Source organism: Aplidium turbinatum, chromosome 2 (genome assembly GCF_918807975.1).
Source record: "Aplidium turbinatum chromosome 2, kaAplTurb1.1, whole genome shotgun sequence".
Lineage (NCBI taxonomy): Eukaryota > Metazoa > Chordata > Ascidiacea > Aplousobranchia > Polyclinidae > Aplidium > Aplidium turbinatum.
The window spans coordinates 5183668-5203005 of record NC_137473.1 but is presented as its reverse complement, the minus strand read 5'-3'; the positions used below and the strand labels follow the sequence as shown (position 1 = coordinate 5203005).

General features: G+C 37.4%; 1 protein-coding gene across 1 annotated transcript; it reads right to left on the bottom strand.

Annotated features, from left to right (window-relative positions):
- Window positions 1–567: 567 nt before the first annotated feature.
- LOC145786472 (protein FAM200A-like) lies at window positions 568–975 on the bottom strand. Its single transcript, XM_082598140.1, has one exon. It carries the CDS (start codon window positions 973–975, stop codon window positions 568–570), a length of 408 nt encoding a protein of 135 aa, XP_082454266.1.
- Window positions 976–19338: the final 18363 nt, after the last annotated feature.

Sequence of the window (19338 nt, the reverse complement as noted above, 5' to 3'; positions counted from 1 at the left end):
AAAAGTTTAATTCGAGGCTTTGTAGCTGATAATGCACACCTCAGATCGGCTTCACAATCAATAAGTTTGTTTCGATGTTTTGTTTTTATGTTCAAAAGTGTAGAAAAGCCACTTTCGCACAGATAAGTGGAGGAAAACGGAAGAACTGTGCGTATCGCCACGCTACCCACTCCCTTGTATATGTGCAAATATTTAACCCAAAAATCAGTTAGTGGCATTGCTTCATAATCGTCTTTTGCAGTGGAGTTACACTTTATTTCCAAGAATTCCTCTTGCAAACCGTCGGAGAGAATGTCCTCGTTAACACGAAAGGGATTTCTTGTCATCTTCCATTCTGGAAGGTCGGTGTCACCCAAGTCTGGGAAATAGCGTTCGAATTCTTGTTTCAAAAGCTGAAGGTGAGCCTCCACTTCAGCCTTAAGCTCACCTTCCAGTTCAAGTTGCTTTTTGTCAAGTGCAGTATCTAGGTTGGGAAATGAAGCTGCATTTCCTGTTTGTATTCGGCGGTGCCACAACCCCAGCTTTGCCATGCTCGTATGAAATCATAGCTACAGCTTTGCCAATGCTTTACCAATGCCAATGCTCGAAATCATACCCCAGCTTTGCCAATGCTCGAATGAAATCATAGCTATTAATCCGGTTAGTATTTCTGCCCTGCAAGAGCAGATTTAAGTTATTGAGGGCCTCGAAAATGTCCACGAGGTATGCCAACTCCAGCTGAAACTTCTCTGATGAAAATGGCAGAAGGAGATCTTGCTTCCCATGAGCTTCCAAAAATAGCATCAGTTCATCTCTCATTTCATACACGCGGGCTAACATATTACCTTTCGATAACCAACGAACAGATGTATGGAAGAGGAGAGTCTCATGGTTCGAATCCATATCCTTGCACACATTGGTAAACAGTCTCGTATTGACGGCACTGGTTTTGACAAAGTTGACGGCTCGTATGATTACTGCAAGCTTATCTTTCATTGCAGCTGGTAGAGTCCTGGAGGCCAGAGCCTCACGGTGAATCACGCAGTGAGATCCAATGGCATTGGGACTTTTTTGCTTTATCCTGGCAATAAATCCACTTAGTCACATAGTTTGACATCGCTCGCGCCCCCCTTGTGAACCTTTCACGCCCCCCAAGGGGGGCGCGCCCCCCAGTTTAAGAACCGCTGCACTAGAACGAGTAGTCATGCTACAATTCCACACCAGACAACAAAATCTGTCATTTTTACATTGATTCAACGTCTGAGGACGTTAAATCAATGTAAAAATGACTGATTTTGCTGCCTGGGACATAGCAAAAGTCTACCATTTTGTGTCGATTCAATGTCACCAGATGTTGAATGCACCCAAAAACAACATAATTTGCTACGTAGACGGAGCGTGCGTTTAGCTTTATGCGCTTGCAAACAGACGCAATGTCGCTTTCGAAAGTCGAAACCTCTGCAAAGAATCGCTCGCTGTAAAATGAACTTGAAGTCTCGGCCCAAGGTAACCACTAACCAACGCAACAAGGGCTGGTACAAAAGGCATTGTGCACACGCGGCATAATCAACGCAGCAAAGGACTCGCGCAAGCTGCATGGCTCACACACGAACACGATCGTTGCCATAGAAACCCGATCAAAAGCAGGAATATGCACACCTTTTGTTTCATCTGCAACACGAAAACGGGCATTTTACAGCGAATTGAAAGCAGGTCAGTCATAAGTTGTGATATTGTAGTGAAAAGGGAGCAATGACAAGTCGAAAACTTAATGAAACGTCTCTCCCCATTTTCAAACATTGTCATTCCATTTACAGTGTACCTTTTAGTAAACCTTATCGTCTCGTGTTTCATGCTAATAAACGTAGTTCGTTGCTAAACTTTATGTTGTGCTTAGCTTGAAGAGTTGCAGTCCATCAACCGCTAGCCAACGCAGACGCATGTCAAATTAGGGTGGAGTGAAAAAAACTTTTTTTTGAATTTCAAAAAGTGGTCTTGATATTTGGCCCCAAATATCAAATGAAATACTTCTATCATGATTTTGGGCTCTTGCACCCTCTAGTGGCCGTGCAATTTCACCAAACGAGCTGAAAATAGCTAATTTTGCCATATCTCGATAACTGCTTATACTAGAAAGCTGGTTTTTGGCTTAAATGCTGCAGAAGTAACATGTTTCTATCTTATTTCCATAGAACTTTGTCTTAAAAATGTACAGAAAAAAAGTTACAAGCAAATTATTGATTTTTAGACCGTCGTTAAAAGAGTTGATTGGTATTACCAAGTTTGCAACGCTAATTTGTAGGTATTAATGCATGTTACAATATGTTATTATATATACATTGACTTTTATATCAACCTAGCAACATTTTGCTTTGTAGAGGGAACGATTAAACTTTCATTGTATTGCATCATCCAATGAATATCAGCTTTGGTAATGTTGCATCATCATAAGTTGGTGGATAAGAAGGTATCTTCTTGTTTAACTCTACAAGAAAGGATTGATCGTTCAAAAGTGAATCAGTTGATAGCAGCCTACTCTAAGAAGTAATATTATAACTGTGTGTTTGACTTATTGCAGATACGTAGTTTATCATAATATGTACAAGTAATTGAGCTGGTTAATTTAATTAGCTGAAACATTATGCTAACAAGAAAAAGATCCAAGTCTGTTGTTGCTTGCAAAAAGTTGCACGGTGGAGAAAGTTTTCAAAGTGTTGATAGTTTTCCTTCTGGATTACTCCCAACTAAAAGACAAGTGATTGAACGTATGCTCAACTTTGATCACTTTAGAAAGTTGGAAACGGCTCAAATAGTTGCAAAGGAGCTACATGATAGATGGGTTTGGTGCAATGTATTTTCCATTCATGAGTTGAGTATTGCACAAAAAGTCAATCAACTGATGTCAAAATTTAGTGATTTAACTCGGTATCCTAAACAATCTAAAACATCAGATCGTTATAAGGAACTGGAAACCACTTTCTTGCAAGATGTTGATAAGCTTTTTGACATCTTTTGCTGCGATGAGAAACAAAGAAAGCAATTGGAAAGTCAATATGGCTTAAGGATGGCACCAGATGATTATGCATTTTATGAAGATCAAAAAGCAGAACGCATAGGAAAATGTTTGGGTGAAGTTGTGCCACTTTCGTCAGCTGATGAAAGATTTGGAAGGCAGTCAAGATCAATTCAGCATCGTGATGTTTCTAACACAGGTGCCAGCACTTTTATTGAGCAATTCAATTGTAGTTCAAGCGATTCAGAGTCCATGCAATCAACATCTTCTGGTAATAATTCAATTTTTACGAAAGAATCTCAATCATCAAACCAAAATCGTGTAAAGTGGACCAACTTGGCAAGAGTTTGTGAAAGGTATAATCTATCGGACCGTGCAGGAGCTGCTGTTGCAACTTGTGTTTTGCAAGATGTTGGAATGATCAACAAAAAAAATGATTCATTTGTGATAGATCGTAGCAAGTTACGAAGAGAGAGAGAGAACGGTGCAGAAAAGAAATACAAGAAACAGAAGCAGAAAACTTGAAGCTTGTAAATGGACTCTACTTCGATGGAAGAAAAGATGCCACTTTAATTATGGTTAAAGCACCCACTGGTAAAAGCTATATGACAACAGAGCTGGAGGAACATTTTGTTTTAGTAGGAGAACTCGGAGAATATTACCTCACTCACTTGTCCCCTCCCAATGGAAAAGGTCGTGTTTTGGCAAAAGAAATATTTGAGTTCATTTCCAACACCGAACTCTGCACAAACTTAGCTGTTGTGGGATCAGATGGTACAGCATCAATGATAGGGCGATTCAATGGCTGCATTCGTGCAATGGAAGAACTGCTACAAAGACCACTTCAATGGGCTATCTGCTTGCTTCATGCTAATGAGCTTCCTTTACGACATGTTTTCACAGAATTAGATGGCACTACAAGAAGCCCAGATAGTTTTAGTGGTCCAATCGGTTCACAACTAGATGGTTGTGTTTCTGAATGGCCAGTTGCTAAATTCAAAAGCATCCCAAACCCTCACTTTCCAGAACTACCTCAGTGTGTTGTTGAAGACTTGAGCACAGATCAAAAGTATGCCTACCAAATGTGCACAGCTGCTTTGATAGGTGTAGTTGAACTAGATCTTCAATATTTAGAGGTTGGGCCGATTGTTCATTCAAGATGGTTGACTCTTGCATGTCGAATATTGAGGTTCTATGTGAGACAGAGTGAGCCATCAAACAATCTGAAATATCTTGCACGATTTTGTATGGAGGTGTATTTTCCATCGTGGTTTGAAATCAAAATGGACAATTCCATCGTTGATGGTGCTAAGAATTTCTTCAATATTGTTTTCCGTGTCACAAAGCTGTCAAATACACGAATTCGCACCATTGCACTATCTGTGTTACAAAGAAATGCGTATTTTGCACATCCAGAAAATGTTTTGCTGGGAATGCTTGGTGATAATGATGAAGGCCTCCGAAGACTTGCAGTAAACAAGATCACAGCTATGCATAAATCAAACGCACAATACCACATTCCAATTGACAACTTTGAAGGTGGATATGTAAATGAACCCAAACCTCAAAACAGCAACATTGACACCAACATCAGATTGTTCCAAATTCCAGTTATCAACATCAAGGCTAAATCTTTCCACCAAATTGTTACCTCACACCTCATTGTTACCTCATTGTCACCTCATTGTCACCTCATTGTTACCTCATTGTTACCTCACACCTCCACCAAATTGTTACTTAAACCTCAGAGATATCGAACAGCCGCCAGCAATCAAGACCTTGTCAGACCTCGAGCTGGAAAATCTGAGAAAATCACCATTAAGGCTCAATCATCCTTGCCACAACCAGGCAGTGGAAAGACATGTGAAAGTGGTGACTGAAGCATCTGCTCATGTATCTGGATTCAAACGTAGAGATGGCCTCATCAGACAAAAACTAAAGTCCCGAAAGCTGATGAAATTCTTCAATACCAAACACGATTTTAATGTTTGTGCGGACTAATACTGTGAGATACTGAAATTACCTTTGAAATTTTTGTGTTTTCAATATGGAGTTGTGTGATACAAACCCTACAGCAGCATGTCGGCAAGAATGTGAAGGACTGATTCACATTAAGTGCTTTGACTCCGATATGACACTTCAAATACAAATTAGATATGCAATTGTGCACACAATGAATTTAGTTTATTTGTGAATTTCTAAAACAAACTATATTCTTCCATATCAAAGCCGAACTGCGACAGTGTGAATCAGCCATTAAAATAGTGAGTTTCCCGAAGTCCATTTTGAAATTAGACTGTTTTATTGATTCTTTGATTGCTAAGATCAAGTGTATTTACACTAGAAGGGGTTTTCATTTGTTTGAGTAAGTTTTCAAAAGTAGTTCTAATTGATGGGGTTTGTTTCATAGTCATAAGATCAATCATTATAGACTTTTGACATCGCACCCACTGCATCAGTACTTGATTTTGCTTTAAAAAATCAATAATTTGCTTGTAACTTTTTTTCTGTACATTTTTAAGACAAAGTTCTATGGACTTAAGATAGAAACATGTTACTTCTGCAGCATTTAAGCCAAAAACTAGCTTTCTAGTGTAAGCGGTTATCGAGATATGGCAAAATTAGCTATTTTCAGCTCGTTTGGTGAAATTGCACGGCCACTAGAGGGTGCAAGAACCCAAAATCATGATAGAAGTATTTCATTTGATATTTGGGGCCAAATATCAAGACCACTTTTTGAAATTCAAAAAAAAGTTTTTTTCACTCCACCCTAGCATGGCATATGTTTGCATTACTGAAGTGGTCGACTTTGTTTATAATAATTAACCCCTTCATGCCGATTGTGCCGTTTTCGGCAGGCTAAATTGTAACCTTTCGTCACGCACTAAGAAACAAGTTTTTGCGTAGACGCCGGTTGTTCCGTTTTCGTCCAGACATGTGCTTTGTGCAAAAAAATCGTTAGCGCTTCAAGCGGTCATGATTAGGCTACTGTGGAAAAATACAAGCATGGTCATTCGAAAATTTGCTAGTCAGTGGAAGGAAGAATTTTACTTTCGATTTAAAATTAAAGTAAGTACAATTTGACTTCAATAATTTTTTTTAACATTATTTATAGTTGTACAAATGCAATGCTTGTTTTGTTTGTTGTTTTTAGCAGGTACTTTTTGAATGGGGGGGGGTTTATGTTCATGTGCCGAAAACGGCACAATAGGCATTTAGGTGAATAAATTGCCGAGGGTTATGCTACAAGTGTTATCATTAGCAAAGTATCAACTAATTATACAACGTACCAAAATTCATGGGTTTTTTGTTCACAGTTGATTGATAAATTACCAATTACTTAGAAGCGCTTTTGGCTCAGCAATTGGCTTATTTACAGTGTAGTTTTGTAAAAGTATCGTGATATAATAAACGTTCGAAGACATCATTAGGGTAAAAAATGTGGTTCTCCCTTCACCAGATAGCACTGCAACAATCCGTTATATTACAACTGCAATGTCTACACCACCTTTTCAAATTCGGTTAAACATCCTAGGCCTACTTGAAAGTCAAACTTTGATCACTGGTTTGATTGCCAAACTTAAAAGTTTTTGTGTGTGAGAGGTTCTGATGTATACGTTTTTTTTTCAGAATGCAGCCAAAAAGCTTTTACGGCAAATCAACTTACCAGGTCAGGCTACCCCCAGACTACGATAGCGAGGATAGCTGCCTCAGTGATAGTGATGATGAGTATCTTCCTCCAAAGAAAAACGCTAAACTTCCAGAATATAGCTCTGATGAAGTTTCAGATGGCCCTGACGACCAACCTTCTGCATCCACTTCTGTTCATAATCAAGCGCATGTGTCACCAACAGAAGATTTGCAAGCAAGTGCTCCTACATCTTCAAATCAGGCACGTTCGCGTAAGCTCATTTGGAGAAGTACTCCTGATGCCATTTTTCCACCTTCTTGGCAAAGTTCTTTGCCAGACCCTTCAGAAATAAAAACGCCATTTCAATATTTTCAGTTTTTCTTTGATCAGGAGCTTCTCAACTACATTGTGGAGCAAAGCAATCTGTATGCTGTCCAAACAAATCCTGCCAAACCATTAAATCTAACACGACCTGAGCTGGAACAATTTTTAGGAACAGTCATTTATATGACAATTCTTCATCTGCCCCGATCAAGACTGTACTGGGCTGCCGCAACCAGAGTAAATCAGATTGCAAATATTATGGTCCGAGATCGATGGCAAGTTATAAAAAGATTTCTTCATTTCAATGATAACTCGATGCTTTTGGAACAAGACCAAGCTAATCCGAACAGACTATTTAAACTCCAACCCGTCATAGACCATCTTCTTCCCAAATTTCAGTCTATTCCACAACAGCAAGCATTATGTGTCGATGAGCAGATGATTCCTTTCAAGGGTCGTTCTTCCATAAAGCAGTACATGCCAAAGAAACCGTACAAGTGGGGATACAAAGTTTACCTGCTATGTGATACGACAGGAATTGTGCACAACTTCGAAATTTACACAGGAAAAATTTTACCGGCAACTGGATTCCCTGATTTAGGAGCATCTGCAAACATTGTTTTTCGCCTTGCTAGCATCGTAAAGCCTCACGTCAACCACCTTATTTGCTTTGATAACTGGTTCACGTCAATTCCGTTGGTTGTTGAGCTGACCAAACGCGGTATCTCCAGTTTGGGCACGATACGCTCAAATCGTGCTTCTGGATGTGCATTTTCGACAGATGTGGACATGCGCAAAAAAGGAAGGGGGACGTTTGAAGAAAAGGGTACTTCTGTGGAAGGAATAAATGTGCGAATGGTCAAATGGTTTGACAACAGAGCGGTTCAGCTGGTCAGTACATGCTGCAGTGCTCAACCTCTGTCTTCTGCGAATCGTTGGGACAGGTCGAAAAAGCAAGCCATTTCTATCAACTGTCCTGCCATTGTCAGTATGTACAATCGCTCTATGGGTGGTGTGGATGCTGTTGATGCTCTAATATCGTACTATCGCATCCACATGAAGTCCAAAAAATATTATCTTCGAATTTTTTTTCATTTGGTTGATATGTGCTTATGTAATGCGTGGTTGTTGTATCGCAGAGACTGTAATTGGTTTAACGTGCCTAAAAATCGGCAAAAAGACTTGTTGGCATTTTGTTTGAGCATCACAGAAGCGCTCTGTAAATGCAACAAAGATCTTTTTCCGAAAAAGCGAGGAAGACCATCCAAGGAAGCAGAACCGTGCACTTTAGATGGAGCACACAGCTCAGTGAAACGACCTCGTTTGTCCAGGACTCCACGCCCCCAGGAAGACACCAGGAAAGATGGCTGTGGCCACTGGCCCACAGTTGAAACAAAACGACAAAGGTGCAAGAACGGAAATTGTCCAGGGAAACCAGTATTCAAGTGTGCCAAATGTGAAGTTCATCTCTGCTTAAACAGCAAAAGCAATTGCTTTGTGGAGTACCACAAATGAATAATGACATCGGGACTCAAAGCTACAGTGCATCGTTTGTGTTATTTCATGGAATTCTGTTAGCTTTTTGTCGTTTCATGTTTACATGTTTGTTTTCTTTTTTCGTACAAATTGTCTGTTTCATTTTTCGTGCGAATTGTTTTGTTTACATTTCCTTTGTACGTACCGTGCTCGCAATATCAAAATCACAACTACTGTAGGAAGGCAACTGACTGGTAGACTGTATCGTTGTTTCGTTGTCTCCCTGTCAGTAATGGAACTTCATGCAATTTTTGCAGTGTGTGCATAACTTCCATATTTCAAATATGTATTGTCCCTGTTTTTGGCAAAGAAACCATTAATTGACTCCGTTCTATTTTTAGTTCAACAGCTCTGTGCAACCTCTGGTCTTCACTTACATGTAAGCTATAATGTGATTGTTGAAGATTGATTCTTTCAACTTCTGCAGCTACAAATTAGATGACTGTTTGCCAATAGAAGATTCTGAAGTTTGACTTTGGCAAAAAAAAACGTGACTAATGACTCCGCACACCTTATGGGAAGTTTGTGAGTGAACAGTATTTGTAGTGCGTTATTTCTTTCGGTGATTTGGTGGGTTGATTTGTTGCAAATGCGTTTTTATTTGTATCAGTTTAAATCTGCATTGTACGTTGCTTTATTGCCTTGATGCCGATTGTGCCGAATTCGGTACAATATGAAAAAATCCCCCCCAAAATAAAAAATTGTTTTTGAACAACAAAAAACTTTTTCTTATACCAATTTAAGAAGACTTAGCAAGCCAAACAATTTTTGCAGTAGTTGGATGGTAAGTCCGGCATGAAGAGGTTAATGGTAGTTCGAACGGAGCGATAACTCCGAGTATGGCAATAAAAGCGATCCTAGTGTGACGACATAATTATGTCAACCATCTGCGTGACATTTTGCTAAATTTACATTACCGGTACTTGAAGAAACACGCTTTCGAACCCACGGCCAAAAAAAAATAGTTAGGCGCCTATGCCTACACATATGGTTTCTCACCAGGAATGAATTGACAAATTATCTTTCAGGTCACTGACCTTCGAAAACAATTTCTGACACATTTAATAATAACAAAAATAATGACATACTTTACAGCGCCACATCCAAAGTGCAAACTATGCTCTTGGTTGCTGTACATGATGATGCTGATAAAATAATATGGTGATTTCAGTCATATTATTCAGTGAAATAAAATGTTTTAAAGCGATTGTTGAAATCAATTGGTTAAATTACATGCCGGTGGCTTTTCATCAGTATGAGTCATATTATAATGATATAAAGCAATAATATGATGTGAAAATCACTTTCCAGAAAATTCACATACATATATATAGCTTTTCACCAGTAGAAATAATCTCATTACATTTCAAAGTTTTAAAATATGAAAATACTTTTTTTACATACATCAACAGCATTGATGATAGCATTGGTAAAATTGTGGAAATTAATACCACAAAGTTGGCCAAGATTGGCGATACTTAAATATCAATAAAAATCTAGTAACAAACTTTAACTTTTAGACAAGAACTAAGCTTATGACTTTGTAAAACATGCTTTCGTAAAAACGTTTTTTTACAAAAATCACACTAATGTGGTCTTTTGCCAGAATGAATTACCAGATGAGTTTTCAAATGACTCAATTGTGTAAATGATTTTCCACATTCATCACATTTATATGGTCTTTCACCAGAATGAATAAGCAGGTGACTTTTCAAGTTATTCAATCGTTTAAACAATTTTCCACATTCATCACATTTATATGGTCTTTCATCAGAATGAATAAGGTGAGTTTTCAAATCACTCAATCGCGCAAATGTTTTTCCACATTCATCACATTTATATGGTCTTTCACCAGAATGAATAAGCAGGTGAGTTTTCAAATCACACAATCGCGCAAATGCTTTTCCACATTCATCACATTTATATGGTCTTTCACCAGAATGAAATACCAGGTGAGTTTTCAAGTTCTGCAATCGTTTAAACGATTTTCCACATTCATCACATTTATATGGTCTTTTACCAGAGTGAATTCGGATATATATGTGTTTTCAAGTTACTCAATTGTGTAAATGATTTTCCACAATCATCACATTTATATGGCTTTTTACCAGTGTAAATTATCTTATGCTGATTTAAATTACTACGATGTGCAAATGACTTTCCACATAAATCACAGTTATATGGCTTTTCGCCAGTGTGACTTCTCTCATGAATTTTTAATTGGGATTTACAATTGAAAGTGTTGTCACAAAAGTTACACCAACAACATTTTTCATTGGTTGTTTGCAAATCATTTTCTTTGTAGTTATTGAGACACAAACGAATATTTACATCAGACTCTTGCTGATGATACAAAGAAGTATCAGATTCCTTGATGGCTTGAGAACTATCTGAACCATCAACTACATGCTCTTGATTGTTGATTCTATATGGTTCACAATCTTCAAGTACTTCAAGCTTCACTGGAATTGCTTCACTTTGGTTCATGTTAAAAGGTGGAGTGAATAATTGATTTATGTTAGTGATGGATTAGTTGACCAAACAAAATCAGTTTTTTCAATACTATGGAATATACTTGATCAACTGAACTTGATCCTGCAAACATGTGAAAAGGAAATAATATCACTTTACGAACTAAATGTTATTGACGACGATTTACTCTTCCATACCATTGGAAGAAAAAAATCTGCACAAGGGATATACACCAAAATTACAGGTAGTAAAGCAAAATATTTTTCGACCAAAGACCAGCATTTGCCTACCCCCTGTTCAAAACACACAAACTCACACAGGACAATTTAAAAACCATCAATGTCACTGAAATTCCTGTACGATTGCTACAGGCATCGGGCCACATCACAACATCCAGAATCACCGCTTTAATTGAACATTTGCTTAAACCCGTCAGCATAACTTTTTGTCAAAGTGAAATAAATGAATTCTGTAGAGATAGTAAACACTACGTAGAAACACTCATGCAATGGCAATCTGACAAAGAGACCCAAATCACAGAAAAGCTTGAAAGCAATCAATTACATTTAGTTGCCGCTGACGTCAAAGCTCTTTATCCTAACGTCAAAAGATCATTAATTAAAGAGGCACTGAAATATGCTTTAGATCAACACATCACATATCCTCGGATTGCAATAGAAACACTCACAGATTTGACGTTGTATTGTCTTGACAATGTTATCACGCAAAACGGTGAGAGTTTCTATAAGCAACCAGAGGGTATAATAACAGGTGACAACCATTCTGTATCAATCGCCAACATTGCCATGCACTACGTCATCAAAACAGCTTCCAACACATTGAAACAAGCAGAAATATTCAAACGCTTTATAGATGACATAATGTGGATATCATTTGGCCAAAAGACCACAGAATTGATAAAACGCAGCTTAATTACAGCATTTCAAAATCACGACTTGGAACTTACTTTCAGAGAAATCAACACCTCCCAAACTGATAAAAATGTTGAGTTCCTAGATGTTAACCACCGCACTTGCAAAACTTCGAACTTTAAATTTGTGACCACCAACTACACCAAAGAAACAGCTATTGATCGCTTGTACCTCAATGGTAAATCACATCACCCCACATCTACATTCAAGGCAATCATACATGGAGAAGCATTACGACTCAGGAGATTGAATGAAACACAACACGACTACACTGCAGCACTTGAACATCTTAAAAACAAGGCTTTGAAATCAAATTTTCCCCAAAAACTTACCAAAGAAAAAATTCAACTTGCTGAAAAATGGACAGAACGGATACCTAAACCCACAGAAAAAAATGCAACCAAAGCCCACAGAGTAATCTGGCCTACACCTTTTCCTAATTTACTCAAGACCACCAACGCAGAGAAAAAACTACAGCCCAATCAAATGATGACATATAAAAAGCCAAGCATGCTGGGAAATTTACTCACAAAATACAAAAAAATTGCCCTGATTACAGTAACACCAACCAATGGCTACTCCAAACCATGCAGCAAATGTGCACTGTGTGGTAACCATGGAGCGCATAGCCGCATAAGCCTATGGTAAAAGAATGCACCTCTATTAAATGTAAACTCAACAAAACATACAGTCTCAAACAAAAATTAAGTTGCCAAAATTACGGGATATACATTGCAACGTGCAGTCGTGCACCATATGTCACGAACACTATGTAGGACAAACCATGACAAAATTTTCCACACGTTGGGCCACACATAGATCTATTTGGAACAGTTTTAATTACTTTGATAAATCCGGTGACAAAGCAGCATTATTGAAACATTATGCGAAACTCCACAATATTGAACTCAAAAAGAAACCAGCTCTGGCAGACTGCTTTGTCGTTACTTTCGCCGAACAACCCAGCAAACATTATTTAGACATCGCTGAAGATAAATGGTTACATACAATCAAAGCCACCATAAACATACAGAAATTGATTCGACCAACCACTTAAATCCCATGTCATCAGCAACCTCCGACCCCTGTGGTGTAGATTCTTCAACTATGCCCATTTAAACGTATTCTTTTTTGACGCTTTGTCTATGTAAGCTTATGGCAATGAACTGAAATTAAATTGCGTTTTTCTTTGTATTCGTCTTGTTGAACTGTTGTAATTTACTAGATGGATGCCCATTTACACTTATTCTTTATTGACGCTTTATCGATATAAACTTACGGCAATGGACTGAAACTAAATTGCGTTTTTTCTTTGTATTCGCTTGAAGTCTTAAACTGTTGTAATTTACTAGACGGATGATCAGGTTAATGTATTTCTTGAATTTTGTACCAGTATATTGTTGGAAATCGTGGGAGAACACCAGTTAAGATTTAGGCTTGCAGTTTTTGATTTTAATATTATGTAACCATCTATTTAAAATATAATTTTTATGCGTGTTGATAACATCGGAGTTTGCTTTATTTGTTCGTTTTACGTATTTTTCAAATTTTCTTCTTTTTTTACATGTGCTAGCTGAAGATGCTATTACTATAGCGAAATCGATTCTTAACTTAATAAATTCCACTAAGAGGTTAGATTGTTGTGCAAATGCCAGCATTTGATGAATGCAAATTAGCAGTACCATGGAATATATTACTATGGAATATATTATAGCATAAATAATGTACAACCTGAAACACAGCCAATAAACTGTGAAAAAGTCAATAGTACTAGTAGTTAACAGTAGGAATAGTTAAATTAAAAAACAACACAAGTAAAGAGACTCCATTTATGTAAGCACAAAGGTGCTCACAAAAGTGTAAACTCAAAATGATGCACGACAATCGTGACAGACTGACATGTTCACAAATAGTAGATTATAACCGTTTAGTTCAGGGGTGACAAACCTTTTTGCAGTCGCGGGCCACTTTTGTCAATTGCACATGAGTTATCGGGCCACACAACTTTTTAATCGTAACTTACTATGAAATCTTTTAGAAGCAACTCAAGATATTATTCATGAAAAGTAACAAACGGCAGATGAAAGTAATAAAACCCACACAGTTGAAATTATCTTACGCGGAATCAAAACATACAACAGTAAAAAATAAAAACAAATCAACTTGAGCAAAAAGGATAGAGCAACAATACTTGTACTGAAAATGATGACAGTTTAATTTTCGAAGCGTTTGCTTTCATATGAGTAGAGATGTACCGATATATCGGTATCGGCATCGGTGATATCGGCCATTTTTTGAGTATCGGTATCGGCAAAATTTGGCCGATACTAACCCTTTCAATCATGAATTATTTTTTTTCACTTTTTTTATTATTTTTTGTGTAATTCTGGGTAAATTGAGTACACTGAACATGATTAACCACATTTTGTATTCCAAAAATTTTTACTTTGGCAGAAATTGCTTGTATCATATATGATACAATATGACTACATGGGTGCAAAATGACAAAATTGTGTCTTACAACAAAACACAGGATATGTAAGAAGTGATAACATTTTAGCTTACATTTATAGCTTAGAAAGCTTACATTGCATTTACTACCAAACTGCAAGACATTATAACTTGTTTTTTTTGCATTTTGCAACCCCCCTGCAGGCAGCTCTCCCCCAAAATTTTACCAAGCATTGGCTAAAAAGCCTTTGGCTTACCCAAAAAAAGAAGCAAATAGCAGAAAATGATCCTAACAAACATGTTACATACACACATTAGATATACAATGAATGGAAGTGATGAAAACAGTTTCTATTTTAGCTCAAACATGCATTTTATGCAAAATTTTGATGTGCAACAAGTATCTTTCATTTTATTTTCCACAACCATAGAGTCATTCTGTATCATATTTGATACACATGTCAAAAAGTACCAATAATTTATGAGAATCTAGTCCAATACCTGCTAAATAACATGGTACGAAGTCTCTAATGTCCCCCCACTACAAATCGAAACATTTCAAGCTGTACAGATGGAAATACAGGGCTAAGTTGACATGCACATAGCCTAAGTCAACAACCTTGTACTTTGACCACCAGTAATTCTTGCCAAGCAGGAAATCACTCGTCACACTTGATTGAATTTCATTCCCACACTCATTCAGGCATGATACCAAGTTAGTTGACAAATAAAAAATAATAAGGGGCTGCAGAACAAGACTTTGAAAAATGTATCATATATGATACAAGATGAATGAAAGGGCTAAACATGTAAAAAAAAGCCGTTTGCTGCGAATTTTCTACAGAAGCAAAGATATAGATTTTTTAAAGTAGTAACTAACGTCATATTGATGTAGAAAAATAAAAACCTGTTCAAATTTTTGATACCTCACACTCCCATGATTTCATGCGCGCACCTTATGACCAGGCCTGGAAAAAATGGGGAATCCGGGAATGACATTCCCGGGAAATTTGTCGGTTCGCGGGAAATTTTGACTGTAAGAATCACGTTACTATAACGTCTTTCATTCACCGTCAACCGTCATCGTAATTTGCTGACACATTGCGGTTCCGACACTGATTCGTATCACTGCGTAGTGCGTATTTACAATTTCCAACTTGTACCTCAGAGCTGAACAAGTCTTAGCAAAATTGCGCAAATATATTGCAGTAGTCCGCCCGAAAGCGTCGTAAAAAGCACGGGAAGTGTAATTAAAAAAATTCGAAATGTTTGCGGAGGTACAAAAACATCCACAAATAAAAAATAAAGACATTAGCAACGAGCTGTTCATTCACTGGAATGGGCCTCACATAAGCAAGTGTAATAGCATCGTGAAACAAGCTCTTAACCTACATTTCAAAGGAAAACTATGGCATTTTAGTAGGCCTACTAATGACATACGCTCGAAAATGTACAAAGTGTCTGCTGTGGTAGATAGACCAAACAACAAGAAATCGTCACCATTTTTTATGCCCTGGGAATGTATTTGTAGTAATTTCGCATGGGCAAAACTTGCTTGCGGTTTCTTTGATTTACAAAAACAGTTGTTTTAGCGTCGTAATTTTGATTTTGTTGTCAAATCAGTTAATGCATTTCGTTATTCTTTGTGTAACCGACTGGTTGTTTTGTAGGTTACAGAAGTAATTTTCCCAACGTCTTGTAGGCCTCGAAATATCCGGCAGTCATGGCGGACATGACCTCCGAAATGACTTTGAATGTCTGCCGAAGCCGACTCATTGGTCGGTCATAAATGACCGCCGCAAATCTCTTGACAAAAATAGAGCTAATGCAGCAAAAATATATTTTAAATTTGAATTGTTACAATTGTTTGTTTAACCCGAACAAATACGAAGCTGAAACAATAATAGTAGGCTAAAGGCAATTGCTTTAAAGATCACATTAGAGTGGCATGGTTAACGAGCTGATGGCAAAAGTAGCCATTTTTACATCATTTCAACGCCTTGCAATGTTGCCATGAAATAAAGTTGCCTGAACTTTTCGGCAGGATATGTATTCTAATTTTAACAATGAGGATTATTGCGTTACATTGATCGTTTGTTAAAAAGAAACGTCACAGAGAAGCAAGTCTCAGCTGGGTTCCGCACGTGCTAAGGCGAATGTGGCGACCTTATTCACGCTGATAGTGATAGAAATATAATTTCTGCACAGAAGGGAGGGTGTTAGACACATTTGTCTGCTGTAGAAAATTTTCTTCTACAAACACGACTACACAGTGCTGTAGTGTGATTTTGTGCAAAATCTACATGCAAAAAATATGTCCGGTTGAGATATTAAATGTCCGCTGAAAGGGCCAGTCCGGTAGGACATGCTTGATCGCCGGAAAAGAATACAAATTTCGAGGCCTGTCTTGTGTTCTCACTCAGCGAAACTTGTTGTGCATTCAGCCGTCTGGCCGTTTTTTGTGCTATATGCCTATATCGCTTAATAATTAGTTATGCTATTCATGCACATTGCACATACTATCAACCAGGGGCGTTGACAGGGGGGTCTAGGTGGTACTTTTGGACCCGGGCCCGGAATATTTGAGGGGCCCGGATTTTCAAAATTCCCCGCGACTTCAAACATAATCAAGATCTTAATATAATCAGATCTGAAGGAATTGCCATCAGAGGTTAAAACTGCTATTTTAGCCGTCAGATGGTAAAGTACCGGGCCCCCTTCTGGGTACTGGGCCCACCATCTCAGGGGGCCTACTAGTAATAGACTTTTGCGTGTCAGTGACAACATGTTTTTTAGCTGCTAAAGTTTACTGTGTGTACTTCCATTGAGAAGATAATTTAGGTCCGGTACCAATGAGATGCTGGGCCTGGGCCCTTATATCAAAATATCTCTAAAATCACCACATTATCTTGGTCGTTATTTTGTGATAGAATTTCAGGGGGCCCACAGGTAATTGACTTTTGCGTTTCAGTAACAATCTGTTTTTTAGTTGTTAAAGTTTACTGCGTGTAGCCTACTTGTTCATTGACAAGATAATTTAGGCCCGGTACCAATGAGATGCTGGGCCCTTATACCAAAACATCTCTAAAAACCACAATATCTTAAGTTAAAATGTGACAACATTAGTAAAATTACCTGCATTTGAAATAAAACAGGTTGGTTGCAATTGAATACTTGAAATCAAGACAGGCCCAATTCCTACAAAGGTGTGTTTAAGATAAATGTGTTTTAATTATTTTGGTTGTTTATTTTTTCGTATTTTGTGGTAAAACTTTGGAATTGGCAACTGTTGAACTGAAACCGCTTTATATGATACACTGGTAGTGGTAGGGTCACCATACTTTGTGTACTACTGTTATAGATTAAACCACGAAGTAGACAGCTCATTTTAAAATGATTGTCATAAATGGGCAAATTATATAAGACATTTGCAAAACTTAATTGCAATGCCTTGTCTAAATTTTGCAAAAGCATAGATTGAAACCTTTCTTTAGCATAAGGTGAAAGCGTTCATGTTTTGTAGGTTAGCTTCTCGTTAGCATAAACTTTAAGAGTCAGGTACGATTGATTTTGAAGTCTGCCAATAAGTAAACAAGACACATGAAATACTTTTTGTAATACTGGACTAGCTTAAAGTATGGTTGGTCTATTGATATCCCATTTAACAATAAAATATTTTTTCTACATCTACCGGTATAACTTGCAAGGTAAAAGTATTTTTTGAAGTGTCAGAAGCTGCATTAAGGCTGTTGCACTTTTAGCTTAACGTTTTGGTTTTACAGGGTGTTTTGTTTTCTTAAGCTTTACTTCAAAGTGAATGTTACTGGTTTACAACCGGTAATCTAGTTCTAGAATGGTGTAACCTTGCTATGTACCAAGATTTCATTCAGCATTTCATAAAGAAGATGTCTTGTTTGAACTACCGACATTCTTGCTTTGAACATTTCAGATAAACAAAACTCTCAAAGAGGAATTCTTTGAAATGGCTGAACATGGAGGTTTGTCAGAACCTAGCAAACTTTGCTTTGCCGTTATTGCAATTGGAATACATTCGTTTACTATGATTAGCAATGGTGCAGACGTGCTGTAAAAGTTTTGTAGATGTTCCAAACAAGGGAATGTTTTTCTCCAAGGTCTTTGCATAGTTTTTTTTTTTCAAAAGTTATGTTGAGCCAAATGTTAAACCTTGAATGTACCAGAAACCATGAAGCATTTAATGCGATCTTTACCCATGTCTTTAATTGCTGTGGTAAGAACCAGATAAAGTGATCAGCAGGCCACAAGCTTAAGAACGACCACCAAAAGTAAGACAAACAATTCAAAAACTGACCTCAAAGTCAAAGGTCAGCAAGTAATAAGCGAACATTGAGTAGTGTAATAGGTATATAATCAATTAACCTGCCTTTAACTGTAGGCCATAAAAATGTTTGTCTTATTTGTAGCCTATTCCATTTGTGCAGTCATATTTTGTTTATTGCTAAAAAATTGTGAACAGTAAACAAAATAGCATTTCTCATAGCTTAATTAGCATTTCATTTTTAGCATTTACAATCCCGCAATTATAAATATCCCTGACTTTTACAGAGGTAGCTATCAGCAAGTGTAACCAGCATATTACATTTAGATACCAGTATATGTATAATAAGTATTTTATGACAGTTGCCAGTATTTTGTTTGTGATTTCAAATCGTTGCTGCTTTATGTTTCATTTCTTTCATTCCAAGCAAAGATGAAGCTATAACTTGATAGAACTGTGTTTACTATTAGTTATATTTCTGCTGTGTTCTGTACACTGCTGGGTTGATGATTGTTTATGAAGTTATAAAACTTTAACTAGGTAGTAGTTAGCCGGTATTGTGCAGTAAGCATTATAACATTTCATTAAGCACCAGTAACCTATGAAGGCTTTCTGAGTACTGCAAAGTTGTCAGTGAGTGATGAAGCTGTTAGACCTTACCTAGAAACCTATTAACTGGTGTTACACTGTAAATATTGCTCCG

Excerpts from the sequence above, each read along its gene's own strand:
- LOC145786472 (XM_082598140.1), bottom strand. The coding sequence starts at position 975 with ATGAAAGATAAGCTTGCAGTAATCATACGAGCCGTCAACTTTGTCAAA.